The sequence below is a fragment of the Brachyhypopomus gauderio genome, chromosome 12 (genome assembly GCF_052324685.1).
Source record: "Brachyhypopomus gauderio isolate BG-103 chromosome 12, BGAUD_0.2, whole genome shotgun sequence".
NCBI lineage: Eukaryota > Metazoa > Chordata > Actinopteri > Gymnotiformes > Hypopomidae > Brachyhypopomus > Brachyhypopomus gauderio.
In genome coordinates this window covers 19,636,640-19,650,581 of record NC_135222.1, presented here as the reverse complement: position 1 = coordinate 19,650,581, position 13,942 = coordinate 19,636,640, and the positions used below count along the sequence as shown (strand labels likewise).

Here is a 13,942-nt window from a genome sequence, read left to right as displayed (position 1 = left end):
ATCTGGTTACTGTATGGCAGTTATTAAATGTTTATTATTGTTCACTTATGCATGACTGGTCACAGTAATTTTGTTTAGCTTGTTTTGCCCTAAAACAGCTGAAAGCCTGAAGCCCTGTCATGTGATCACCATTCTAAATCTGATCAGCAACCATGTCGGATGTTGCCATGTGCCGATCGCTGTACCTACAGAGGACACTCCTAAATGAAGAACTCGATTTTCAGGCTGTGTAATAGCAATGAGGAGAAGGAACCGGACAAGGAACGAAGTGAAAGAACCCGCCCGACATGAGTGGAACCAAAGAGGAACTTATCACGCATACCGAAACAGGACGCGTTGCGCCCCGTGAGCTTATGGTCAGGGCTCGCAGGTGCACGCCTGTGATTCTCACACAAGTTAGACAACCTTTATTTAGCATGGATAAAAGTCAGACTTCATCTGTGCTGACACACTGCAGCCTCCGCTAAGTCAGACTGCCATCTGGCATTGATATGATGCTCAGCAGTGGTACGGTGCACCAAACTATGACATTAGGCAAAAGAATGGAGTTGTGGAGTCCTTAGTAACACTCCTTTATTATGGGGTGTTTACTTGGTAAGGAATGCTGTATAAGACTTCAACTGCGACAAAGCCACACCGAAACCAGGACGCCAGAGTGAGATAGGATGAAAACAGGAAGTGCTGGTTGTACGATAACCAAGATAAGCCAGAAAGAGCCAAAACTAAACAGAAAAGGGGTTAAAGAGGGTTATAAACGGTGTACACACATCTTTTTTTTGTTTGTTTTTTTGTCACTCCATCTAGCGTGACGGGGTGGTGGGCCGGGGGTGCCGTACCTTCCTCATAGCTTCCAGCTGCTTCTGCTTGTTCTCATTGGCCAGCTGCAGGTCCCTCATCCTGTTCTCCATGAGGTCCTGCTCAGCCTGCAGCCGAGCACGCAGCTCCTTGCGTCGTTGGCGGGCCTCCCGGTGCGGTTCTGACAGGCCCTGCCGCAAGCGGTTAATGCAGTCCTGGATGGCTGGAACACAAACATACAGACAGTCCTGGATGTCTGGACCACAAACATACAGACAGTTCTGGATATCTGGACCACAAACATACAGACAGTTCTGGATGTCTGGACCACAAACATACAGACAGTTCTGGATATCTGGACCACAAATATACAGACAGTCCTGGATGTCTGGACCACAAATATACAGACAGTCCTGGATATCTGGACCACAAACATACAGACAGTCCTGGATATCTGGACCACAAACATACAGACAGTCCTGGATATCTGGAACACAAACATATAGACAGTCCTGGATATCTGGACCACAAACATACAGACAGTTCTGGATGTCTGGACCACAAACATACAGACAGTCCTGGATGGAACAGAAACATACAGACAGTTCTGGATATCTGGACCACAAATATACAGACAGTTCTAGATGGAGCACAAACATACAGACAGTCCTGGATGTCTGGACCACAAACATACAGACAGTCCTGGGTATCTGGACCACAAACATACAGACAGTCCTGGATGGAACAGAAACATACAGACAGTTCTGGATGTCTGGAACACACACACACACACACACACACACACACACACACACACACACACAAATGCAGTCAGGCGGGTGGGGGGTGTTGCTTGTGGTCAGAGGGCACCATGTGTCTGTGTAGTACATCACTACCTTGCATCCACTCTTGCCGCTTCTTTTTGTCTGAAGCGCTGATCTCAAAACTTTTTTCCGGGCACTTGATGATAAAGAGGTTTTTCTTCCCTTCTTTGTCCGACAAAGACTGTGAAGAGAGAGTGTGTTAACCAGCCAGGCGCCACTAGCTCAGCGTTAAGTTTTGGACACAACTAGGCGTGCTTGGGTAACCTCTCACCTCGACACAACAGTGGCGATCAAGTGCGATACTGCCCTTCCGCTCGGTGAGGTCCTCGCTCACATAGTACAGGACTGAATCAAGATTCAGCTGAAACCAGCGCTCAGTCCAGTTCTTCCTTTTGTGACCTTTTTTCATCATATAGCCCTTTACACACACACACACACACACACACACACACACACACACACACACATAAATATGAACGGGTCATGGTGGTTTGCTCTTCTAGTAGTGCCTCTCTCTGAGTCATGCAGGCGTCTGCTCTTGCCTGTTTGAGGATGCCCAGAATGAGCTCCTGGAACACCTCCTGCAGGCCCATGCTCACGGCCTGCCGGTCCAGGCCCTTGGTGAAGTAGCCCATGCCCACCAGCTCAATCAGCTCCCAGACGTTTAAGCAGTTCCTCTTCAAGCTCAGCTGGGTCTTGTAGTCCACAAACCTTCCCTCATTCCAGCTGCCTCCTGCAGCATCTATAAGCTTTCGCAGGAAATACTCAATCTGATAGATAGATAGATAGATAGATAGATAGATAGATAGATAGATAGATAGATAGATAGATAGATAGATAGATAGATAGATAGATTCGTTCATTCATTCATTCATTCATTCATTCATTCATTCATTCATAGGAGTAACTGCAGTGTAACAGCCACAGAAGATATTATATATCTACACTGAAACTTGCTGTCAGGAATCTTCTCCAGACACGTGTAGGAAACCCTTGCAGTGAATTTGGAGTATAGTGTAGGCCTCACCTCTTCTGCGACAATGACGAGAGGATAATTGTCCTCAGACAGGAAGTTGAAAACACACCAGACTTTAAAGGCATCAGAGTCTGAGATCAGCAGACGGTTGTCTGTGATGTTCTTCCGAGCACACAGCGTCCAGCACATATTATTCAGCTTCATGAAGTCCCAGTTATCTTTAGCCTGCATTTGAAATGCTGTCAGTTTAAACTAATACTGGATACACAAGACAGCCAGTAAGCAAAAAACAGCTGGGGATGATTATGAAATGAATTAAATAAAACTTAATATATAACACAAAATACATGAAAGTACTAAATCAAATGCCAGCAAATAATGTGCATGCTCACATATGTTTAAAGAACTGAGTATTAATCTTTATACAGAAAACACCGCTCAAGTCTGGCACAAGCACAACCAAGGACTGTTCGCATAAATCATCTATTACTACACTATAATGGGACACAAGATAAGGTCAAACGTGTGGGTCACTTGTGGGGTATCAGAACACATTCTCAAGGCTGGTACACACACACCCCTTCATCAATAGAATCATGTTAAATCTCATATCATCAACGCATGAACTGCTTTAAAATTATGCTCATGTAACAAAAACGGTTGTTTGATTCAAACATGGGCAAAGTTTTCAACAGTGTCATTCAAAATGAACCTCTTCTCCAGATGTAGGTCAAAGGTGAAGAGACCTGCTTAAAGAGGAACTATCTGATGTCTCTGCAAATGGGAAATTAATTTGTTTTTACACCATTTTCAAATCACATAATAATCCCATTTTTTAATTATTATTTTAAGTCACATTATAGTTCTTATTGCTGCTGATATAGCAGATGTCCCATATTATTCCACTGTCAACATCTGATGTCCTCAACACCATCAGCACATCATTCCCTGATGAAAGGAGGAGGAAGAGGAAGAGGACATGGGTCTCTACCTTGTCCAGGATGAAGGTGTTCAGGAACGGCATATACCCTTGAGAGGACACGGGTCCCTCATCATCCTCCCTGAAATGTTGGTCCAGATCAGATGCTGTATATGGGATATTCAGGACTGTGCACAGGTTGTGAGACAGCACCTTTGGAGAATAGCAGATGGTCATTGGTGAACCAGGACTCGAAACATCAAAGTTGAAATCTTGAAACCCACTTCAATCACATGGAAAAATCATTTCATTTTTCATCATGCAGTTTTATTATTTACATTTATTTTGTTACAATGCCTATGCATGTTGGAAAGAAAGAAAGAAAGAAAGAAAGAAAGAAAGAAAGAACCCACAGCTTCTACAATTATATAAAAGCTATTCATTAAAATGCTCAGAAAAGCAGGGGTCATTTTCATAGTTTCCCGTCATCTCTGCAAGACTGCCCAAGTGGAAATCACACCTCTATAAATAAGCCGTTTTAGTTTCATGCATTTCATACATGGCGTACATTTTAACATCTGATAAGTGGTATGCGGTCAAGTTATTAAAGACATGCAGTTTACCATGCCAGTTAATTAATACACATTAACACCTCATTATTTACAATGCAATATTACATTTTATTACCATGGTCAGGTATTCTCTCAGAAGATAAGATTCGGTAAACCAAGCGTTAAAGGCGGTGTGAGCTTGTTAATGTCGTGAATAAACGTTTGCCTTTCTTTGGACCGTGTGCTCATCTATAGTGGGAACACCGTAAACAGCCTCGATCATCTTCCTTTTACGAGCACCACAAACACACCAAGTTTATTTCCTGACATCGACTAACGATCTTTAAACACTCAGTAAACTGCAACAAGAAACAAAACTCGATTCACCGTAAAAGTGTCGCGTACGTCGCTTAAAACGACGTGACTTATTCCAAGACAAGGAAATAAAGATGGTAAGACTCGTTTATAAAGTCGGAACTGCAGTTGTAGGATGTAGATTTGTTTTACCTTCAGCTGTGATTTGGACACTTTCCCACTTCGGTCTGCATCCAAGGCAGCAAACGCGTGCCAGATCGGCTTCAACATTTCGTCTCGAAGTGCCATTATACGTCGGTTGACTGTCCGTCCTGTCCGTCCTGTCAGTTGTAGAGGTGTCCCCGTGTCCCCGTGTCCTGCCTTAACATCGATCGTGTCACGTGACGTGTCGCGCAGCTCGAGACTTCTCTCAGTGCGCTCGTGCATCTCGTCTGCACAGATGAATTGTCACAAAACACATATATAGACTACATATAGCAAATAATTACATGTAGTCTGTAGGGCAAATGCACACTTTTGTACATGGGGTTTAGAATCAAAGTATGTATTTGTTATATAAACTCGAATAAAGTGCAATTTATATTAAGCAGTGTAGCCTACAATTTGTTTTACCAGAATAAAATGAAAAGAATAATCGTCGATTTGATCAGCAACATGCCATTTTAAATATAATAATGTACTATTATAAATATTTGCGGTATATATGTATTACCTTTGTTTTAATTAAAGCAATTTTTGATGTAGGCTATTGGAAGCGTGTATCTCAGTCAGGATAGTGGTTGTTTAAGTTGCTGAAATATCTAGTTCTCTTTCAACAGCAAAATATTAGGTACCAGTTATAAAAAGTTATGATGTACTTGGTCTGATATCCATGTGAACCAGGGATGCAGAGTGGACGTGTCTTATGTTCTGTGTGATAAGCTCTGAGACCGTGCCCACATTACAGGACTCTTTCTGTATCAATGTGCTCATCCTCAGACCCTGCAGAGTGACCGTTGGGGGGCGCTGTCCCAATGTCACATGGGCGCGCACTTCCCGCAACGCGCTTTGTCTGTTTGAGGAAGCACATTTCAACCAGTCAAGTTTCTGTTTACAAAGCTCAATTATCATGGCATGCAGCCAGCTATGTAAAAAATTCACGAAGACCCCATCTGTCAAGTTGTGCTGGTCATACAAGTTTCAATAAATGAAATCTTTACTCGTTCACAGCTTCCTGGAGCACCTGTTGGCATTGATGGTGTGTGAACCAAGTCTCCTCACACACTTGAAAAGCTCTCCAAACCCTCCCCGAACTGATCTTCTCCAGTTCATAGAAGACATGTGACCACTCACACAGCTCTTTCACCACGGTGATGGTGATCTTCTCATTTGTGATACGGTTAGTTTTATACTGCCCGTGGGTTGAACTATTAGCCTACCGAAAGTCCAGACATTTAGTCTCCTGTGCCAGACAGTCTAACGACATGGTCTCTCACTCGTCTCCCCTTTCTAATAGCGGTCAATGAACTTCGTCGCAACACCCAGATTTCCATCTTCGTGAAACATTCCTCATGCTGGGTATGTGAGGAATAAAAATAATTGAGGATTCCTTCAAGATTTGTGCAATAGCTAACGTGCAAATCCCCTTTAACGAACATTAAAATTACACCAACGTTAGCCGGACGCTATTTCACACGTGTTCACACCTCACCACTAGAGGTCGCCACCAGTACAATATAATATATTATAGAACTATAATGTGTCTCATAAGCGAGTCACAGTAGGCGCTAGTTTAATAGACCAGACTAGGGTGTTACATGTAATCAATCTGCAAAGGAATACATTTCCAGCAGGTCATTGCCCTTTAAAATTGTGCATTAAATTTTGTCATACCCAACATCTCAAATATTAGTGAACTTATACATTTCCTGTTCAGGAAAAAAAAATTACCAAGTTCATTATACCACAGGCAATTATACTAAAATGCAACTTATTAACATGTCTACGATGAAAAAATTATTAGCCAGTGAGTGTTAAATCACACAAGAGCCCATTTAATAAAGACCTTTATTGTAGAAATTCACAGGCCAACACTCTTTTTTAACAGCTGTACACACATGAAAAAAATATGAATGTAAACAAGATCTAGGAAATATTATAGCCAATGTTTTAACCTCTGATCAATAATTTGAAAACACTATTTTATATCATGTATGTCCCTATTTTCCAAGTCTTTTAATTTCCAAGTCCTGCCGTGTCTCCTTGTTGTATACTTGATGCTATCCTCAGCGCTTCCTCCAGTGAGGTTTGGTCACTGAGCTAAAGGAAAGAACAAAACTAAATGAAAATGACCAAAGCCCCAAAGTATTATTCTAAACACACACCTCTAATGAGACGCTGCGTGTTTGGCAGCAGTCTGAGATGAAAAACAGGCCGCTTGTTGAAGTTCAAAGCCTTTGAATGATCATTTTTGATTAGGTGTGACATTTTAAGCAGCCGCTAATATAATTGAGAAATCATCAATATGCCATCACCCTCTTTTTCACTAAAGAAACCCTGCAGAATCCAGAACTTTCTACTAAATTTGGCTAATTTATAACAGGATATGCTAATAAGCTGTAGCAGATGTGATTGAGGTCCCATGATGATGATGATGTGTGTGCTGCATCTGCAAACAGTAATCGTACCTGAACAGCGATCTGTGTACCATTAGACGTGGCGAGAAGGGTTACTGGGTGTGGAAGCAGATCCTCCTGTTTGGTCTGTAATGAAGCTAAATCCTGTGACATAATCGTCATCTGCAGACAGAGCAACACAGACACTTAATTCACACATCTGCTTGACAAAGATCAAACTACAGTTAAATGAGCACGGTAACTCAAGGCCTGTGTGCGTGTGCCGAGTGTGTGAAGTATGACGAGGGCGGGATACGCCCAGGAGGCCTCAAACCTGTCCCTCTGTGCCGTCAGCGTTCACCATCGTGATCTCCCCAGACGTCAGCAGGGACTCGCTAGCTGGGAGGGTGATCATATTGCCATCTTGTGTTACCATGGTGATGGTATTACCAATCGTCTGTAAAACAACATATCTCGCTGACGTCTTGACACTTCAGACGTCGTATTCACAAAAAAAGACCATCTTTGTAATCATTAACTGAACGCAAACCTGATGAATTCCATCTTGCGCAATAAGAGTGATTTCCTCTTGTCCCGTGACCTCAGAGGTCACAGGGGTCATCTCTGGGCAGGCTACTACACTCTTCACAGAGGCGGCACCCATCGAGGGATCGTCAATGGCTTCTAGGTAAAGGGAGAACGTCATTTCACAGCACACAGTCCTCAGCACCCTATTCTGTCTCTGATATGTAGTCATGCTTTGGTTGGTTGTTTCGTTTGTTGTGGAGCCTCAGTGACATTTCAGTTGTGCTCCACCATTACCCCATATTTCAAATAACTTGCAAATTTAACAAAGTCAAATCCTGCATTTTATATATCCCGTACGAGTCACTACATCGTATCACACACTGCGAAACGCTACTGGATTCTACTAAAAACATCCAATTGGGATTCTCAAAGACTACCTCCCCAGAAGGGAGTGGGGGGGGGGGGAGAGAAAAAAAATGAACACCAATAACTTAATGATGTGAGAGTCCTGATTAAGGAGTAATGTGTAGCCAAGCAGACCCCCCAACTCCACAGTGAGACTGTATCGGACCCGGGTGTCCGCGTTCACGCCGGCTGGACCTGCGTGGCCCACCAAGCTACTACTAACCCGTGGGAGGTTCGAAATAGCCGCCCTGCTCCTCCTCGATGGGCTCAGAGTCGTTGTGTGCCGTGCGCTTGTGCATGGCCAGCGTGGAGATCTGCTTGTAGGTTTTCCCGCAGTGGTTACAGCGGTAGGGTTTACAGGGCGTGTGAACCACGTGGTGCTTGTACAGGCTGGAGTATTCGGTGAAGCGCTTCTCACAGCCAGGCACGGTGCACACGTACGGCCTCTCCCCTGCGGATGAGGAGAAATCCTGGATTATGCCTTGGGGAGGTGTAGGCGAGAGCATTGGGTTGGCCTGCAGATTTGGCGCTGAAGCCAGAATACCTGTGTGGATCCTTATGTGGTTCTTGTAATTGGTGGCACTGGCAAAAGCCCGGTTGCAGCCCGGTTCGGGGCAATGGTAGGGCCTCTCTCCCGTGTGCGTTCGCACGTGCACCTTGCAGATGTTCGAGGTAGTGAAGGATCGGCCGCAGCCTTGGTAGGGACAGATAAAGGGCTTCTCTCCTGCGGATCAGAGACCAGATGCAGCGCTCACTCCAGTATTGGAGAGGGGCTTTGCAGCAGCGAGGCTGTGGTTGCGGTGGGTTACCTGTGTGGATCCTGGTGTGCTTCTGCAGGTCCCCTGAGGTCTTGAAAGATTTTTTGCAGTTGACTTCTTGACAGCAGTACGGTTTTTCACCAGTGTGTGTTCTAATGTGGCTTTTTAAGCCATAGCCTAAATTATTCAAGCAAAATGTTAAAAGCCTTGTTGAAGCATTTTTACAGCCATTATCTTCAGTGTCAAAGTAAAATCCAAGCCCCCTTTATCCTGGGAGGGAAACAGATCTTTGAAGGGGGTGGACAGGACCACAGGACCAGCTCCTAGAAGCTCTTACCTGTAGCGAACTTCTTCCCACAGCCTGGTTTATCACAGCAGTAAGGCTTATCACCTGTGTGCGCCCGTTCATGCACCTGATTAAACCCAGAAATCATTTAAGAGATATCAGACTTCCTCAGGAATCTTAAGTAGAAAGTGTTTGTGATTTTCATATGCAGAATGCATGTCACTGTAATGTCATCTTTTCTGGTAGCCAAAGGACTAATTTGTTTAGTAGTCGTCATATGTTTCAAATAGACTCTTTCTGTTTTTCCAAGTGTATTTATGACATAAAAACTGACTTGGACTTTTTACATTAGGATATTTTACTGCCAATTAGTGGCTGTTTACTTATCTTGGAAGATTTCTCCTTTAGTGACAAACATGTTTTCATTTTAACAGTACATACAATTCCATTACAGTGAAGACATCAGTGCAGCTAAAAAAAAACGCTCTACAGAAGATTTCCTTTATTACGTCAGTTCCACACAAACCTTGAGATGATGTGCTGTGGTGTAAAGTTTGCCACATCCCTCGTAGCCGCACTGGAAGGACTTCTCAGCAGGCTGGGGCAGCGAACGGCGCCCCCCCTGGCCCCGGAGGACTATCTGCAATTCAGTGCACTCAGCTTAGCATTTGCACCACATTTGGTATTTTCGGCACATTTTTAAACGCGGGATGGGAGATACCTGCATTTGTACCACATTCTCCTGGTCATTTGTGATCAGCTCCGAGTTTGAATACGGTTCCATTTCTTCTACCTGCAAAGACCGGTGCACGTGCAAGTAATTAGCATCACACCTTTATCATCTCACACACCTGGATAGGTGAACCCAACTTAGCAGTGAACACCATGATGATGATGTCATGTTCATAAATCAGAGCTTGAACTACAACGGCTGTGTTTTTATTTATTTATAAAGAACACCTTAGCAGTGTATTGTTCCAGCACACTGACGGTCTCTGGATCAATTGAGCCCTCCATATGCAGGTCGGTCCCCTTCTCCTGGATGGCCAGAATGGTGCCGGATTGTGGCACGTGAACAGCATGCTGGATGTAGGCGGTGGAGCCGTCCTCCAACTGCACCGCCTGGAGTGCACCAGGATCACAGGTCTCTAAAAACCAGGCAGAGGATGGACTCTCAGTCACTGCAGCGTGGCCCTCTCGGTCGGTGGCCCAACACAGGGGGCAGGCTGGTACCTTTTGGAGTGTGGTGGATGTAGGCGGTGGTGCCGTCCTCCAGCTGCACCGCCTGCCCGTCCTCCAGACTCAGGCTCTCTGCGGCGAGGACGTCGGACACGCCCTGGCCGGCCCACCCGTTCGTCTCACCTGAGGACATTGACAGGTAAGCCAGGAAGCCAGGTGATTACAGAACCTGGCACTAATGACACAGACAGGTTCAAAACGCATCTTAAATAAGGTGTATAGATAAATTAATGTTTACTGACCCCCTTTTGGGACGGCAATGTGCTGGACGTAAGCAGTGGAGCCGTCTTCTAGCTGAATCACCTGTCCTTCCATGATGTTGCCATCTTAGACAAGGCAGAAAACCTGACTCAGTAAGTAAAACAATGCTAAGAGACACACGATTTTACTGAATCGTACGATGGAAGTGCTCTTTACGGCGACAGATACCTTGAGCGTTATGCTGAATGTATGCAGTTGATCCATCTGCAAGAGTGACAGCTTGCAAACTGACCGTGTCTATGTTCTGATCGCTATCTGTGGTTGGATGACATGACATAAGCAGGAAACATAAACAAAGCATCCAAAACACAGTCCTAGACCTCTTACTCAAAACGACATATTTTACTATTATTCATGTTCTTTTTTCAACTCGTGGTGGACAGCCTGACCTGAAAGTCCAGTGAGGCACAGTGTGACCTCCTGGGCATCACCACCATGCTGGAATTCTGTACCTCTCTGGTTTATCTGTGCCACTATCATGGTAAGCCTGTGTAGGAGGTGAAGAGCAACGAGTTATCTGGAACTTTAGGTAATTCTGTCTTTAGTCACATTCAATTGTTCGAGAGTTCTGCACACTAGAGGTCACATCAGGAGATACCATAGCTATATGCGAGCTATATTCAACCTTACAACACATTCCAAATTATTATGCAAAATATATTTCCATATCTCTGATTTACCTAAATGGCCAAAACAGTTGCCAGTCAGTGCAATCTTGAAGTCATTAACTATTAGAGTATAATTTTATTGGACCTCCCAATTAACAGAATTTATTTCAAAAATAAAACTACAAATGCACTGTTCCAAAAAATGCACAACAGTTTCAAAACATTCAAAATGGTCATTTGTTGAATTTGCTGCCATTTCTTAACAGGCCAAGTTAAAGGTTTACACATGACTCCATCACATTCTTGCGACCATTGAACTTGAGTTTTGAGGGTTTCTGCTTGAATTTCTCTGCAGGATGTTAGAACAGCCTCTCACTAATGCTGCTTTGATGTGAACTGCCTCCCACCCTCATATATATTTTGATTGAGAATACGGATGCTTTGCTATAGAAGGAACAGTTCTTTTGTACCATGAAAAAGAGGTCAGTCAGAAACTCTATATAGGCTACTTAGCTGAGGTCATTTTCACACCTTCAGGGACCTTAAAGGCGCCTACCAGCTCCTCCCCCCCCCCCCCCCCCCCCCCCCAATCAACCAGGCCAAATCATGACTCCACTACCACCACCTTGCTGACATTAGAGTCATGTTTTGACATGGTGACTATCCATCATCCATCCTCTACTCCATCTAGGGTTGTACGGCATTCATCATTAAACAAGACTTAAATTAGTCTTCATGCACGTCCGGGCCCACTGCAACCATTTCTGCTTGTGAGCATTGGTTAGGGCAGTGGTTCCCAAAGTGGGGGGCGCGCCCCCTAGGTGGGGCGCGGAGCTATTGCAGGGGGGGCGCGGAGCTTGAAAGTAAAACGTGCACATGTTTAGGGATGCACCGATTCCGATATTAATATCTGAAAAAATTCTAGATCGGGTATCGGGGACAATGTGACCGATCCATAAAAACAGATCTATTCACTCTAATTCTATGCTTGTATTGCTTGCTTTTCGGAGTTAGTTCAACCCTAATACTCGCGCTGGTGGTATTCCACTTAGTCCGTGTATTTGCTGGTTGACCAAAATAAACCTGGGCTCCAGCAATACTTCACTGTTCATACATGAACTGGTGAGTTGTCCAAAGCTCATTTAATGCGTTACTTACAGAAATAAATTAAAGAGTAGTGGTCTGACTCGGTCTACGGCGGAAAGCTAAAAAAACAATATTCCATACGCACGCTCAACTCGCTCCCTTAAAGAGACAGTACACATATTTCTGGCCGTTACATGCTTTGTGCTCTGCGTGATGTCTGCGCTTGCAAACTAGCCGCATATGTATTGCTGTTTCTCTTATTTCATCTCCTTATTTATTTTAAATTACATTTAGAATTCTTGAACCATTTAAAATGTTTCTTGCAGTTAATTTTTTTCATGTTTGACCAAAGTTGTGAACCTATTGTTTTTGTAAGTTTTCAACACATCCCTAGTCAATATGGGGGGGGGGGGGGGGGGGGGGGGTGTAGGGGGGGCGCAAAAATATTCTCATCTACTAAAGGGGGGCACGGCAGAAAAAGTTTGGGAACCACTGGGTTAGGGGTTATAATTATGTTTAGTAGAGTTATGCACAAACGCAGGCTCTGGAGGATCCGACACCTCGATGTTCACAGGACTGCTTTCTTAAGTGGATGAATCTGTCTGGCAGAAACCTCTCATTATGCCTTGAACTGCACAAACCCATCTGTGTTCTGAATGAGTCACCAGTCTCTTCATAATGATCATGCTTTTGTGAAATATCTAATGTTTTCATACCTTGTCCTTTCCCCTATCGCTCGAGACCTGTGGCCAGTTTGATAATGTGGAACAGAAGTATTGTTCCTTTAATTGGGCTCACCTGAGACACTAAGAGACTTTGGTGATCCAAAGAGCCCTGATACAACAACCCACCCATGAGTTCAATTTAAAAAACAAGAAAATCAATCTTGACAAATCCAATTTGAATAATAATTTGGAATGCACTGTAAAGATGACCAGACTATGAAATATGATAGCTAATACATACCAGGCCTGTGGAATTATAACGAAACACACACTTATAAATATAAACACACGAATCACATGGAAAGTCTCCAGTCATGGGAAGCAGCAATTTGAGCCTTTCTGTTACTTTCAAAACGACACGTTACATCATTTATCATTAGGCTAGCCGGCTAATTCAGACACAAGTTTAAAAGTAGTCAGGTTTATGCAGTAGTTTTGAAGTATTAGATGGTTTAACCCAGCAAGTTTAAATGGTGTGAATGTTGAACTAGTTCACAACTTAGCACAGTAGCTACAGCGTTACACGTCCATATAAACAGCACGGTTAGCCAAGCTAGCTACTCACATACTGTCAGGCTGGGCCATAGTGTAGCAAGTGCAAATAAAGAAAACGCGTGAAACTTTGCCCACTAACCTCTAACAATATCAGAAGTTCTTTCATCGAACACGAAGCATCGGGGTATTAAATCTTCCTTCTAAAATGTTCCTTAGACTTAAAATCTGTATCATGCACCATGAAAGTGTTTTGTACGGTTCTTCTTTATGATCGTTCGCGGTTTGTGGGCCGTCACAGCGCCCCCTACAGAAAGGGAGTAACGGCGACGACGCGCCACTGCAGATTTTGGGAAATGTTAGTGGAGTGTAAGCTAGTAAACCAGGATTTCTGGATATTTTTTTAATGACAGATTTATGATAATTTACATGATCATGAACTGCTATAAATCTACATTTCCTCCTTTAATTTAAAAAAGGCGAAGCTATGTGAAGTAGCGCTATTTAGAGTCAACGTTTATCACAAATGTAGTCTGTAAGGCAGGGGTGGGCAATACATTTTTACAAGGGGCCACATGAG

At 43.7% G+C, this 13,942-nt stretch overlaps 2 protein-coding genes across 3 annotated transcripts in view; both read right to left on the bottom strand.

Annotated features, from left to right (window-relative positions):
- Positions 1 to 4,788, bottom strand: part of swap70a (switching B cell complex subunit SWAP70a) — a 12,315-nt gene extending 7,527 nt beyond the window's left edge. The window contains exons 1-7 of the mRNA XM_077023618.1: positions 4,573 to 4,788; positions 3,587 to 3,727; positions 2,647 to 2,820; positions 2,162 to 2,389; positions 1,891 to 2,037; positions 1,692 to 1,800; positions 837 to 1,018 (exon numbers count right to left, since the gene is read on the bottom strand). Of these exons, the coding sequence (XP_076879733.1) occupies positions 837 to 1,018; positions 1,692 to 1,800; positions 1,891 to 2,037; positions 2,162 to 2,389; positions 2,647 to 2,820; positions 3,587 to 3,727; positions 4,573 to 4,668 (1,077 nt within the window). The 5' untranslated portion in view covers positions 4,669 to 4,788. The remainder of the gene's footprint in view (positions 1 to 836; positions 1,019 to 1,691; positions 1,801 to 1,890; positions 2,038 to 2,161; positions 2,390 to 2,646; positions 2,821 to 3,586; positions 3,728 to 4,572) is intronic.
- Positions 4,789 to 6,408: 1,620 nt separating this feature from the next.
- Positions 6,409 to 13,658, bottom strand: znf143a (zinc finger protein 143a). 2 transcript variants are annotated; one of them, XM_077023616.1, is made up of 16 exons: positions 13,505 to 13,658; positions 10,841 to 10,938; positions 10,620 to 10,706; positions 10,433 to 10,516; positions 10,185 to 10,313; positions 9,912 to 10,099; positions 9,673 to 9,744; positions 9,478 to 9,591; positions 9,003 to 9,078; positions 8,717 to 8,842; positions 8,452 to 8,631; positions 8,131 to 8,358; positions 7,525 to 7,658; positions 7,309 to 7,431; positions 7,047 to 7,157; positions 6,409 to 6,678 (listed from the first exon to the last, which is right to left on the bottom strand). In XM_077023616.1, exons 2-16 carry the CDS (start codon positions 10,929 to 10,931, stop codon positions 6,595 to 6,597), a joined length of 1,827 nt encoding a protein of 608 aa, XP_076879731.1. In that variant the 5' UTR covers positions 10,932 to 10,938; positions 13,505 to 13,658; the 3' UTR covers positions 6,409 to 6,594. The 2 variants fall into 2 exon arrangements, with proteins under 2 accessions (XP_076879731.1, XP_076879732.1); XM_077023617.1 differs by having other exon boundaries at positions 7,525 to 7,655.
- Between the last annotated feature and the right edge of the window lie 284 nt (positions 13,659 to 13,942).

Excerpts from the sequence above, each read along its gene's own strand:
- znf143a (XM_077023616.1), bottom strand. The coding sequence starts at position 10,931 with ATGATAGTGGCACAGATAAACCAGAGAGGTACAGAATTCCAGCATGGT. Across the intron at positions 10,707-10,840 it reads GTGCCTCACTGGACTTTCAG|ATAGCGATCAGAACATAGAC; the intron begins GTCAGGCTGTCC and ends ATCCAACCACAG. Across the intron at positions 8,632-8,716 it reads GCACACCAGGATCCACACAG|GAGAGAAGCCCTTTATCTGT; the intron begins GTAACCCACCGC and ends TCTGATCCGCAG.